This window comes from Onychostoma macrolepis, chromosome 04, assembly GCF_012432095.1.
Source record: "Onychostoma macrolepis isolate SWU-2019 chromosome 04, ASM1243209v1, whole genome shotgun sequence".
Classification (NCBI taxonomy): Eukaryota; Metazoa; Chordata; class Actinopteri; order Cypriniformes; family Cyprinidae; genus Onychostoma; species Onychostoma macrolepis.
This window is the reverse complement of record NC_081158.1, coordinates 10,264,314-10,279,053: the sequence shown is the minus strand read 5'-3', so window position 1 is coordinate 10,279,053 and position 14,740 is coordinate 10,264,314. Positions and strand designations below refer to the sequence as shown.

At 37.5% G+C, this 14,740-nt stretch overlaps 1 protein-coding gene across 1 annotated transcript; it reads left to right on the top strand.

Moving 5' to 3' along the window:
• Positions 1–12,008: 12,008 nt before the first annotated feature.
• On the top strand, positions 12,009–13,811 carry LOC131538826 (uncharacterized). Its single transcript, XM_058772975.1, has 4 exons — positions 12,009–12,920; positions 13,047–13,170; positions 13,311–13,388; positions 13,509–13,811. Exons 1-4 carry the CDS (start codon positions 12,674–12,676, stop codon positions 13,720–13,722), a joined length of 663 nt encoding a protein of 220 aa, XP_058628958.1. The 5' UTR covers positions 12,009–12,673; the 3' UTR covers positions 13,723–13,811.
• Positions 13,812–14,740: the final 929 nt, after the last annotated feature.

Sequence of the window (14,740 nt, the reverse complement as noted above, 5' to 3'; positions counted from 1 at the left end):
TCAATATGAGAGAAAAGATTGAACGTAGACTGAGTGTGAATCAGATTTGCAGTTTATCAGCTGAAACTCATTCACACACATTCACAATCATGAGTTTTTACTAAAGCGTTTCTCTCACCTCTGAAGATGGTCTCCAGGCTGAACTATGATGAAAGAAAGATTCATCAGAGCAGCATTAATAGTGTTCAAGAAGGATTAAATATGAAAAGCGATTAACATGATGTTGAGAGAGAAATAATTTACTCCTGAAGTTGTGCAGTAGATCTCGTGATGAAGTTCATCCACACAGTGAGACGTGACGAGACGATCAGATGAGACAGAAATAACAGGAGCAATCCGTTTCTGAGGATCTGATGGATCTGCTATCAGACGATGATCCTGATCAAATAAAGCATTATTATGAGTTTGATTGTGAATAATGGTGTGGTTTGAGGACAGAAACACTCTCACCTGTGAGTACCAGAGCGGTTCACCGTCAGACTGCTGGAAGTGAGTGAATCTGTCAGCAGGAACTCTGAACTCAAACCCGTCTGTGCTCTGAATCTCTGCACACGTCACGTTCACGCTGCTCTCCATCATCCAACACTGACAGAGAGAAGAACTTTAAATAATTGCACAGCTGTTTAAATATGCATCCAAGAATGAGGGAAAAGGCACAATATATATATATATATATATATATATTAAAGAAAAAAAGTAAGAACAACTAATATAGAAGGTTGAAAACAGGTCTGTTCTTCACAGAAAGATCACATGACTCCAGAAGACTCTAGAAGGCATTATGAGCGGTTACCGTAGTCAGTCTGATCCAGAACAGCACACAGACGATAAACACAGCCCTGAACCTCAGCGGAGAACCAGACGAGTCCTCTGCACATCTTCAGCTCGCCCGCCTCCACATGATGCAGCTAAAAATCAGATTTGACAAGATCAGGACACCAGCCTTTATTACATGACTTCGAGTCATCCAAGACATTCCTGCAGGTGGAGAAATTATGAATTCAGTCATTCAATTAACCTTTTGAGCGATACGGTCCCACATATGGGATTTAGAACGTTCAGTGACGTCGCATAACTGCCAGATTCAAAATTTCAAATTCCTTTTAGCGCCAACACAAAGAGAGGCTAGCATGATAAACGCTGGTCATTCACATATTTGCACAACTAGCTACTCAAAATAAACACATCAAGTGCATATAAATGCTGTTTGTCACATACATTTATATTGTCACGGAAGCGCCAGACAAAAGTTTATAGGGCATATAAGCACAATCCCAGCAGGCACAAAACAGGCACACAACGTCATAAGACGGTGATATTTGGTTAAGTTTCGGTTGCGACGTCGGGTGACCAAAATTCAATGTAAATTCAACGTCTAATGTCAATGTTAAATTGATGTCCAATACCGACGTCAGCTGACGTTGAGATTTTGTTGTTTTTAGGTTGTGCAACCAAAATCCAACGTTAAGTCAACGTCAAATATTGATGTCAACCCGATATTCATTTTCAACCAAAATGCAACGTCTGTCCGACGTCATGTCCAACGTCAACCTGACGTTACATAGACGTCTGGTGCCTGCTGGGATAATGCATGAAAAGCGCTGAGCCTGTTTGTTTTAGGCTGATGAGCGGCTGGCGTTTATATTCACTAAAACAGTGTTTACATTCGCATGTTTATTTTATGCCAGCACTCCGAATGTCACAGAAGTACCACAACAAATGTTTATAGAGCATAAGCACAAGATATCAAAGTATGAATAAAAAGGGCGCAGTATCTTTATTTTCATCATCTGATCGGTCATTTACGTTTACTCAAATAGTGTTTACATTCGCATGATGTGCTTATTTTATGTCAGGGACACTCCGATTGTCAGAAGTACCACGAAAAAAAGTTTACGGCGCATAAGCATGTCAATGTAGCTGAAATGTGCGCAGCCGTCTTTGTTTACATCACAGGCTGATGTGCAGCTGTCATTACGTTCACTCAAACAGTGTTTATAGGCACTTTATGTGATTATTTTATGTCACGAACACTCAGATTGTCACAGAAGTACCACAACAAATGTTTATAGGGCATATAAGCACCTGTATGTGGACTTGTAACTTCAGTAGTTAGAGAGAATAAATTGAAGGTAAACAGTGGAGTGATTAAATTTACCAAAAATACTTTTTAATATTTTTTTAATATTTGAATTCTTTTTTTTTTTTTCATTTATAGTGCTATCATAATACTGTGTAATTAATTACAATACATTTGCTGTTATTACAATATAATTGTAAAACCACCATTTACATTATTACAACTACAATTACCAGTTAATTATTGTAAAATTTACATTAGGCCTAATTTTTCACAGTGAAAAATCATTGACATTTCATGTCTGATGAACAAAAACAGGCTTCCCTTCAGATTTTAAAATTATTCTGATTTCCTTTTCAACTGATCAAGATGCAATGTATGGCCCTATGAAATAAATTTAAAAAAATAATTTTTTGCCATTTAAATTTTTCTTGACTCCAACAGTTAAATTAAAAAATATATATATTATATATATATATATATATATATATATATATTAATCAAAAAGTGTGGCTAATTAATCATAAAACAATTTAACAGTAATTTATTTTAAAAGTTTAACAAAACTGACATTTTAGGCCCTGAAAGATTCATTTAATTTATTTTTGTCCTTTTTTATGTATTCTAATTTCCCGCCAGTATACTGTGGCCTGTATAATACTATGAAGCTAACTGTGGCAGTGTGAACAGAGAAATGTTATATGTCACTTGTAAGCATGTTAGTATAAGGCTAACGTTAATGCTAAGTTTACCATTTGTGTTCGGAATAAGAGCCCCGCATTTTAATTTTTTAATCTCTTCACCATCTTAGATTATTTTCAAGCTACGAATAAAGCAACGTTTTAAGCAACGAACATCACCCTGCCTTGAAGGGGGGTCCGTGTACTTTTGCGTCCATTCATTTTTTCGTTATTTATCAAAGAAATGAAAATGCGTTTCCTCATGTTCAAATTATGATTAAGCAAAGAAAATGCCTTTTCTTATTTCATTAAAATAACATTATTATTTCATTAAAAATCGTAATAATTATATAAAACTAGTTTCGTGTGAATCAATGCTAAATTAAATTTTTAGCGTCTCTATACAGACTCTAATAGCAGTGGTGGACTGGCCATCGGGAGCACCTTCCCTTGGGGCCCGGCCCATTGCGTAAATATAATGAGTTATAGTTAATGTACGTAGTCTACAGTATATCGCTCCATCGGCCCAGACGAATGGACCGCGCAGCCCACTTGAGTCAAAAATTATAATTAATTTTGCATGCTCTGGCTCAGTGCAGCCAAAGTCAGTAAGACAATCTTTGGTGCAGCAACTCAAAAGCGCTCGTCAATGTCAAAATGTTTGAAATAGCCAATCAAATCGAAGAAGGCGGGATTTACCATTCACAGAAGCTGAGCTGCACGGCATTAATGTGAGCTGAGGTAAGCTGCTAAACATGACGAGACAATTCAGCAGTATCAACTGTTTACGTTAGAAAATTGTTAAACGCCAGACATTCATTTTCAAAACTGGCCTTTTCGAATTTCTCAGATTTCAATGCCATTTACGTTATTTGCTACAATATACATAGAAACGTAGTAGTTTTCAGCAGACATACCATAAGAGTGAATGTTTGATCTCTGCATATTTCTTCCGTAATTTCATGTGTCTAAGAAAATGTTTCCAAAACTGTAAAATTCTCAAATTTACTCTAGAACTGTAAATCTGAAGACTTTCGCTCTGAAGTGTCCTGATATTTTTCTGTTAAAGATATCTTAATGTAAATGTTTTATTGCTATAATGTCATTTATTTTTGTGATACTGAAAACTGTTTTTGCTTTTGAATATTTTAGCATTTTAAAATACAAGCATTCGTTTTTTCCCCCCGTCTTTTTCGTCATGGTTAAAAAATGAAAAATATGGACGCAAAAGTACACAATGGGGATTAGCAGTCGCCATGCATGAGCTGATCCTGTATGCACAGTTATAGCACCTGACAGACTGTTGCAAGTCTTTAATTCAGTAAATAATCAATGTATAATAAAATGAAATTTATAAGTTAAATTAATACAAATTAATTGAAAATAATCAATTTGTTACAAAAAAATAATTTCAGAAAATTAAACATTTGTAGATTAATAATAAAACTAGGAATTAAAATATAAAATAAATACTAACAGGAAAGTATTTGGCTTTGACTGAGGTTGAAGCAAATGGTTCAGTATAGATTTTATTTATTTATTATTTGTTTGTCTGTTAATTTATGATGGTGTTAGTTGGTAGGAAACGGTCCCTTTAAATGTTTAATAAGTTAAAAAGGCCCATGCCTTTTTTTGTTCTTTATTTTGCAGCTACTTGTGACTTAAATGATGGTATTCTACAAAAACTGGAGGAAACGTAATGCTGAAGTGCTGTCTCTTGCAGCTGATGATTCAGATAGCAGTGATGCAGATGTGTTGCTGAGGGCACAGTGCAGTGAGGATGAAACTGCCTCTTTGTCACCTTCAGCAGATGGCAACATCTCGTATTACGACTCTGATGCATTAGTGTTGTCTTCTGACACTGACTCTGAGGTTGCTGGCAATCTGTCGGATGATTCTGCAGAGGAAACTCCTCCTGATCTGAGTGAGGAAGTTGCAGCTTGGGCAGCTACCAACAAATGCACGCGGTCTGCACTAAATGAACTACTAGACATTCTAAGGCGCCAAGGACATCGCCTCCCCAAGGATGCCAGAACGCTGCTGAAGACCCGCAAAAGAGTGGCAATAGCTGAACTGTGTGGTGCATACTTTGGTATTGCATCTGGCATTTTGAAAGTTTTAGCCCAGAATCCTGCTTTCCCAGAAGACCGCATAGACATGTGCTTCAACATTGATGGTATTCCACTGTTTAAATCATCGAGCCTGCAGATGTGGCCAATCCTGTGCAGTTTCCATGCACCCTTCATTGTGGCACTCTATTGTGGAAAGGAGAGAAAACACAAGTGACTGTAAAAGCTGATCATTTGTGATGCACCAGCCCGATCATTTCTAAAGTGTATAAAGAATCACAACTGCTACTTCTCTTGTGAGCGATGCACAGTTAGAGGCACCTATGTGGGACGAGTTGTTCTCGGTGCTACAGCACCTGGTGGTGTTGCAAGGTCTTAAGCAGTATTCAGTAGACTTGCCTACAAAGACCACCAAGTTGATAAATCTCCACTGACCCTAGCTGGAATTCCATGTATTCGACCATTTGCATTGGACTACATGCACTTGGTGTGTTTGAGTGAAGTTAGGAGAATGCTTCACTACATGCAGGGAGGACCCAACACACGCAGACTGTCATTTCAGCAAAGGAGTGAAATTTCTGATAAACTGAAGGCATTGAATGGAGAACTACCTAGTGAGTTTGCTCGGCAACCTAGGAGTTTACTGGAATTGGACAGGTGGAAAGCTACAGAACTGGACCAGTGGTTCTGAGAAGAGTGGTTTCACATGCTGTATACAGTGACTTTCTTTCCTTGATGGTTGCGATGTCAGTCCTGTTGAATTCTGATGACACGGAGCGTGAGGAACACTTGGACTATGTCAGAGAGCTACTCATGTACTATGTGAGGAAGTGTGAGGATATATATATATATAGAAACACCTTCACTGTATACAATGTGCATTCACTAATTCACTTACCAGATGATGTGGAACAGTTCAGATGTTCACTGAATGGGATTTCATGCTTTCCATTTGAGAACTACCTGCAAACTCTAAAGTCAGACAATCTCGCAATCCTATAGCACAAGTTGCCAAGTGTCTTGCAGAACTAGAGCAGTCTACAAAATGTAGGCCCTTGACCAAAGAGAGGTTTACTCGCATCTCCACAAGGCCACAAGATTGTTGTTTCATCCTGCAGAACAAGGACTATGTCTTTGTGAAGGAAATACGCGAAGAAGGCACCTTGATTTGGGATGTGCTACGCCAATGCCACACAGAGAGTTTCTTCAGTGAACCTTGTGATTCTAAACTGCTTAACATCATCCGTGTTAGAGATATCAGCAGAACTAGATGTAGACTGATCAGCAAACAGCAGTTGAACCAACCAACCCCAGGGAAGCTGACACAGGGTACATTTTGTTCCCTTTGCTGCATGAAGTAGAACGTATCTGAATTGTAAGTATGTTACTGAAACTAATGTTCCCAAGGCTGATGATTGCCATGGGGCAACTTTGGGCAATGTTGCAGGCTACCAGGTGAGACACAGGGCCCACAACCCATCTAGATAGAAATTTGGTACCCATTCTCAATGGGTAAGTGACCAAAGCAACATTGCTCAAAAAAAGTTGCCCGGAAAAATTACTCAAAGTTGTCCCGTGTGTCATCAGCCTAACAGCTTTTCCAGAAATTATCCTTGTGAGGGTGTGGAGGTTGTATATGATGCTTGTTCTGAGTGTGGAGGAGAGAATGCTGCCCTTATGTAGATTGAACACATTCAGAGGCTGACATTAAAAAATACATGAAGAATTATCTCCGGTCTGCTCCCGACAGATGTGGGGGTATGGGACGCCAAAAGGGCCAGACAGCCATTGATCTGTGTTCTGATTCTGAATAGGTATAAGCTAGCATTTACACTACCAGTCAAAAAATTTTGAACAGAAATATTTTTTTATGTTTTTTTAAAGAATTCCTACTATTTAAGAATTATTATTATTATTATTATTATTATTATCAATATTTAAAACAGTTGAGTAAATTTTTTCAGGATTCTTTGATGAATTGAAAAGATCTAAAGACACTATATCATTCAAAAGCTTGGAGTGTATATGTATATATACTGTGTGTGTGTGTGTGTGTGTGTGTATGTATATATATATATATATATATATATATATATATATATTGGGGGTGGCGGGGGTGGGAAGAAATTATAGAAAGTAATACTTTTATTTAGCAAGGATGCATAAAATTTATCCAAAGTGATGACAATGTTACAAAAGGTTTCTATTTCAGATAAATGCTGATCTTCTGAGCTTTCTATTCATCAAAGAAAGCTGAAAAAATTCAACTCAGCTGTTTCTAACATAATATAATAATAATAATAATAACAAGAAATGTTTTTTGAGCAGCAAATTAAAATATTAGAATGATTTCCGAAGGATCATGTGACACTTAAGACTGGAGTAATGATGCAAAAAATTCAGATTTGAAATCACAGGAATAAATTGCATTTAAAATATATTCAAACAGAAAACGGTTATTTTAAAATTGCTTTTGCTGTACTTGGATCAAATAAATCCAGGCTTGGTAAGCAGAAGAAAATTCTTTAAAAAGCATTAAAAATCTTACTGTTCAAAAACTTTTGACTGCTATCTACATCATCTATCTACCATATGTTGTTAATCCAACTATGAATTTAAGCCTTTTTTTCATGCCGAGTTAACCTTTGATTTACATTGACTGTAGTGCCTTCAGGGGATAAAAAATCCAGTTCACATTTGTATTTTGGAATTGTATCTTGATAAATAAAACATTTCTTACATTTATTACTGTTGTGTCATTATTTTGGTGGTCTAGAATAGAACATGTGTGGACGTCAAATTGACATCAAGTTTTTGACATCAATTTGATTTGCGTTTTTGACCTGTTTTTTGACGTCAATATTTGATGTCAATTTGCCCACTGGAATAGTTTGCGGGGATGTTTTTTTTTTTTTGCGGGAATGTTTGGCGGGGTTGTGACGCGTCTCCCTCTGACCTGACCACATTACTTCAGAGTAAACATGGAAAGAAAACTTACTTGTGATGATATTTTGGACATTCTTTTTGACTCGGACGCTGAACCCGGCAGCAGCAGTGACGGACCGCTGTCAGAGAGCAACGAGGAAGCCCACCTCCCGGAAAACCTTGCGGGCTGTGATCGTTCTGAAGCACTGACGATCCCTGACAATGCCGGCCCTGCCAGTCCTTCCAACCTGGACATCCAATCCATTCTCTCCACCAGCCCTGGACTTTGACAACACTACCAAAGGTGTTCAAGGTAGTCTAACAAATCCTTCTGAGGCAGAATGTTTCAGATTATTTATGAATGAGCAACTTGTGGAGCAAGTGGTGCAGGAGACCAATAGGTATGCTCATCAGCTGAAAGAGTCGGCTACTATCCCTGGGAAACTGGCAAAGTGGATTGAAACAACTGTAAATGAAATGTACACATTTCTGGCAGCTGTTATTCTTATGGGCCTGCTAAGAAAAAACTCCTTGAAAGGTTACTGGTCCACCGATCGGTTCCAACTCCTCCAGAAGGCTCTCCACTTTGCTGACAATGCTACAGCAAATCTCAGGGATCCTCTGAATAAAATTAGAAGTGTTTTCACCTCTCTGATGGCTGCTTTTGGACAGATGTTCGTTCCTCACAGGGACTTCAATGAGTCACTGCTGCTGTGGAAAGGCCGGCTTGGATTTCGACAGTACATTCCATCAAAGAGGAAGAGGTTCGGAATCAAGCTCTTCATGCTGTGTGGTGTTCTGACTGGGTACGTCATCAATGTGGTAGTGTACACTGGCTCCAGCACAGACATCACACACACTCCAGGACTTGGTGTGTCTGGCTCAGTAGTGCTGACACTGCTGAAGCCATACCTGGGGAGAGGTCATACTTTGTACGTGGACAACTGGTACACCAGTCGTTCCTTGCCACGCTTCTGAGACAGGATGTCCAGTGGGGAGGTAGACTTTAAAAGTTGCGAAGAAATGCTGGCAGTGAAGTGGCATGACAAACGAGATGTCCACATGCTGACAACAGTCCACTCAGCAGAGATGTCACCCTCGGGAAAGATAGACCACACCACTGGAAATGAGAAAATCAAACCCCAATGCGTGCTGGACTATAATAAAAAAATGGGTGCTGTGGATAAGGTCGATATGATGGACAGTTTTGTTGCCTGTACTCGTAAGACCTTAAAATGGTACAAGAAACTGTTCTTCCATTTTTTGGACCTTGCAGTACACAATGCATTCATTGTTTACAAGGTGAAGCATGATTCTAGCCTGACATACAGAAAGTTCAGTCAAAATCTTGTTCGCCAACTTGTGGAAGAACACCACACTCCCCGGAAGCCATCTTCTGGTGGTCGCCCTCCTGCTTACAACCCATATTGTCTCACTGCTCGGCATTTCCCCTCTGAGATCCCTACAACTGTCCAACAGGGGAAGAACACACGCAGGCACTGCAAGGTCTGCCTGACCACCAAAAAGTGCCCACAGAAAAGGCAAAAGACAAGGTTCATGTGCAAACCTTGCAACACAGCACTGTGTCCAACAGAGTGCTTTGAACAGTACCACACTTCTGCCTATTTCTGAGAGAGAAAGAAAAAAAAATGTTATAGCACTATAACAATACTTGTTCTTTTTACTGTGTAAATAATATATATTGTAATAATAATATATGAAACACACACAGCTATTATATCAACCTTGTAAATAATAGTGTACAGTAATTTAGGAACGATTTAGCAATGTCATGCTGTAGTTGTAATTATATTTATAATTATTTATTATCATAATTAATATGATAGAATTTCATTATATTTAGATATTTAATTATATATTCTAAATACTTAGCAATTGCTGTAAAAACATTTTGATGACTGTTCTACACAATGCTGTTCTACACATACAAGATATGTAAATCTCTTCATGCTGTTAAGCTACCTTTATTTTTGTGAAACTAAGTAAACTGCACCAAACCACTTGGGCTGTTAATAGATTGTATGGCTTGCAATGAAGTTTTGATCAGTCGTCTGGTTTAAAAAAAATTGTTTCAAAACTAACGTTGGCTTCACGTTTTCATTAATAGTATTTGGATATTTTGGCACTTTCAAAGGATGCGTGCACGTTGTTTCATTGACATGCCATTCTGGTTGATGTTATTTCTTGCTTAGAACAAAATTAATGAGATTAAATTTGAAATAATAAAATATAAGAGAATAATACATTTGCAATACATAATCATAATACCTTGTGTGATCACCGAAGTACAAATAATGCATGACTTCCATCCTCCTGCACATGCTGGTAACCCAGCTAACAATTTTTGGTTCCCAGAACGTTCCCTTTTGGGTAGCCAGGAAAGTTTTCTTAACGTAAATAGAACGTTCCCTTTAGGTCAGGGGAATGTTACGGGAACCTTCTGGGAACGTTCTCTTTAGGTTATTAAAATTAACCTACAGGGAACGTTCCTAGAACGTTCTTATTTGGTTTCTCAAAAAATAACCAAATGGGAACATTAGGGGAATGTTCTGTGTTTGTTGGGAAGCACGAGTTTCCTGGTCCAGATATCTTCCTGTTTCTAAAACACAAGCGTTTGTGTTCATATGTTTGTTTTTTGAGAGTGATCCAATGTTCGTAGCTTGAAATAGAAGTAAAATTGACTGGCTTGTGTTGCGTCTTTACAAAGAGTTTTGCCCTGCCGCACGCGACACAAGTCACGTGACTGAAAACTTTTCTATGAGTCACGTGAAACCCATGCTGCTTTGCAATGTAATCAAACAAGGCTGCAACACGTTTATGATTATATTTGGCATGAAAAGAAAACAACACGAAAAGTTTATTATAGTTAGAACATTTAAAAAAATAATAAGAAGAAGAAAAAAAACCTCAAATGTGTCTTCCTGGCCAGGCAGCATTAAAGCGCCAATTTCAGGTCTCAATGTTGATGCGTCACCATGGAAACTGAAACGTAATACAACCCAACGTTCTATGGCCGTTAAAAAACTCACTCCGGGGACAGCTGAGATATTCTAAACTCACCACTGAAAAGGTTAACAGTGCTATATTCAACCTCATCAACAGACTTAAAGAGACGACTGATCAAAACTTCATTGCAAGCCATACAATCTATTAAAAGCCCAAGTATCAAAGTTAAATATTCAAACTGTGGAGTTCTTCCGAAACAAAGACAGACAAAAACACACACTGTATACAATAAACTTTTCATACATGAAGCAGATCAGATGAGCACAATATACAGAATGAAATTACTCCTGGAAACAGCTCAGTTTAAGACAATAGGAAACCACAAACTACACCCACAACTGATTCTAAAGAATGTATTAGTCATGTCAAGATTGCCTGCAGAAGACAAACACAAATACAGGTCTGTGTCCAACTGAAGTGAAAGAATCAAAGATTGATCCAAACTGTATTACAATCTGATTAAGTTAAAACATTTAGTCCGGGTGCTGAATTGTCCTGCCTGCAGTCCAGGGCCCGGTTGCATGAAAGTCCTTAAGTAATTTGACTTTGGAGTATCCCTGAGGGGAAAAAATTCCCTGAGGCAAGGGATTTTTTAAGAGCGTTGCAACAAACGTCTTAACTGTCACACTTACCTAAGCGTTTATACTAAGCGTTTCACGGTAGTTCCTGGCAACATACGGCAATGGTCGCCGCGGTTGCTATAGTTACTACATCTCACAATAAACTGTATAGATATGTATATCTCTGACAATAAACAGAACATAACGAAATACAAACCTAACCAACTAAAACACGAACAAATAAACGAGCGCTGCCCGTTTCTGCGCTGTTTTGTGTACAGTCGTTACCGAGGAAACCGCTTTGTATCTAAAGTGAAAGCGCCTCCTGCTGAAAAATGACGGAAATGTTAATAAATGTGAAAATTAACCCATGTTTTGATGCTGCAAACACGCAGTGTTGTAAATGTGAACAGGTGGATTGACAAGAAGATAATGCATTATAAAAAGTTAAACAGTTAAGTCATACATTACATTTATATTGTTATTTAATTAATGTAGGCTAATAATTGATTAATTATAATTGTTTAAGTTTATAATAATTAATAAAACTCATCCATTTTCTTAAATTATATACATTATTTTTTGTTTTGTGAAAACCTGTAAGTCATGCAATTTACAGTCAAATATGTTACCATAGTCATTGCCCTACTATGCTTATATGATATTTTATTTGTGCAGGTCTTAAAAAATGTCTTAAGTCTTACATTTGAGCTCAAAAATCTTAAAAATACTGAGATTAAGGTGATTTAAGGGAGCTGTTTTGGTCCCTTAAATTTATCAAGGTGAAATAGTTACTAAGGACTTTGTAGCAATGCTTAAGGGAACACTTAGATAATTAAGGGGAATATTTAATGACAACCTTAAGGTTCCTTTAAGTTGACCCTTAGGATTTTTCTTGCAACCCAAGTTTCACTAAGGGTTCCCTTAACCTTATAATTAAGGGATTTCTTAGCTTAAGGGCTTTCATGCAACCGGGCCCAGATCTTTCACCTATAGAGAACATTTGGCGCATTATTAAACGAAAAATAGGTTAAAGACGTCCACTCTTCAGCAGCTGGAAACCTATATCAGGCAAAAATGGGACCAAATTCCAACACCAAAACTCCAGTGCCCGGTTGCATAAAGCACCTTAAGTTTTTCCCTTAAGTATGACACTTAAGGGGTGAGTTCCCCTTACCTCAGAGAATAACTTAAGGATGTTGCATATAATCCCTTAAAAGGTTCTCTTAGGTAAGGGAAACTGTTAAGTGTTTCACGACAGCGACAGAGAAAATATTATGTTGTTGCCATGGATATGCTACTCACTATATGTTTACCAAGTAGCAGAAAATAATGGATAAAGAAAACAAAAAAAGAAAGCCAAATTGGACAGAGGAGGAGAAGTATATACTTCTTGAGGAATATGGGAAAAGAAAAATGATTTTAAAAAGCAAGTTTAAGCAAGAAATAACAGAGAAAATCAACGCACGGAATCTGGAGGTAAAACGGACTGTTCAGGAAGTAATAAAAAAATATGAAAACATCTCTGTGGTGGCAAAAAAAGAAATAAGCTTCCACAACAGGGAGTCCAACAAAACTGGTAAGAAAAAAAAAACACTTTTTATAACAAATATACCATTTTTCTAGCCTATTTTTACCGCACCACATAGAGTGTGTATTTGTTGCTGTATCACAAAGAGCTAATGGTTACAAACCTGATAAACAGGTGGAGGACCACCGCCGCCTGAACTGTCAGGCTCTACTAAAATGGTCCAAGACACCATTGGGGCAGACTCACCTGTCCTGGCTGGCATCTCTGGAGCTGAACCAGAGGAACAGCATAACACGGAGTAAGAGAGCATTATTGTCTCGCATCAGCATAAAATCTAATCAAACTTATCACTGCTATGAGAATAAACCATTTTAAAAGATCACGACAGGCATAATATATGACAACAAATAATAGTGTGATATTCGTTTCACGCATTAGACTTTCCCAGCAATCTCCGGAGAAGCAGCTTCAACACCAACAGAGCGCCAACAGTACGCCAAACCAACCAGCAGTCAAGTGAGGTTTTATTGCTTCTTTAAGGATTATTTTTAGTTTATTGTTAATTGGACTTTGAAAAGCCTCAGTATTATTTTAGACTATTTTATATATATTTTTTAAAACACTTGTGAATTGCAGAACAATGCAAATACAATCTTCCATCGCTACACGAGAAGAAGTGCTGGAACTGCAGAGAGAAGTCCTACAGCTACAAAAGACCAAACTGCAGTTAGAGATTGAAAAACTCAAAAAGGAGAAGAAAAATCAAGATCTATACAACTTCATTCTTAACAACAAACTTCTACAGCTACAAAGTGAAGGGAAAGTAACGATCGCAGAAATTGATGAATAAATACATTCTATGACAGTTTTTAAAAGTGTTGTGTTTTTAATATAATTACAAGAGCAAATATATTAATAAAATAAATATATACAAACCAAATAACAAAAAAAAAATATATAGCTACATTGATAAAAAAAAAAAATGTATACTCCTAGCAATACTAATAAATAACTAACAATTTTAATTGCTAAGTCTATATATAGACTTACATTTAATTTTTTTTTTTTTATTAGAACTACTTGGCTAATTAAAGAACGCATTCACAATTGCATCTCTGACAGCAAATCCAGCCTGCTGGAAATTTTGTTGCAGAATTGCTTCATGGGCCTCTTCTGCTTCATGACCCTCTGCTTCATCCTCCTCTTCGAAGGTAAAATACGCCTTCGACATGTTGAAAAGAACTACACAGGCCACAATAATTTTGGAGACAGTGAAATCTGCATTTAAGCTGTCCGATCGTCCTCTCAATTACAGACCTTGTGTGTGTCAAAGCGTTGTTGTATCTTTCCTACAGGTGTAAAAAAGAAAAAGAAAAAAAGGTCATGATTAGTATCAGCAAGCCACAATATAATTTCATACACTATTTTATAAAAATTAGTAAGGCAACATATTTTTAGCATTACTTTAACGTTAAGCAATATATTTTTTTATTTTTAAGTACAGGATTCAAATCTGTTTTTTTTTACTTCAGTTTGGAATGGAATGATTTATACATCGAAGTTGACTGTTGAGATTATTACATGCCTGTGCAGCATTAAGGGGATTCATGAAGGGCGTCATGAGCCATGGTCTGCAGGGGTAACCACTGTCCCCGAGCAAGAGACCACTGTGGATTCCAGCCTCAAAATCTCTCCCGATCTTGCTCTCTGACAAAATCCTGGAGTCGTGTGTACTCCCTGGCCACGATGCAACAATGTTTCTAATTCTGGACAGATGGTCACACGAACACAAATTTGATGACATGGCTGAGTTTATGGATCCAGTTGAAGATATTAATGTGCCGAGGCGAATTTTTCGTGATAGGGAG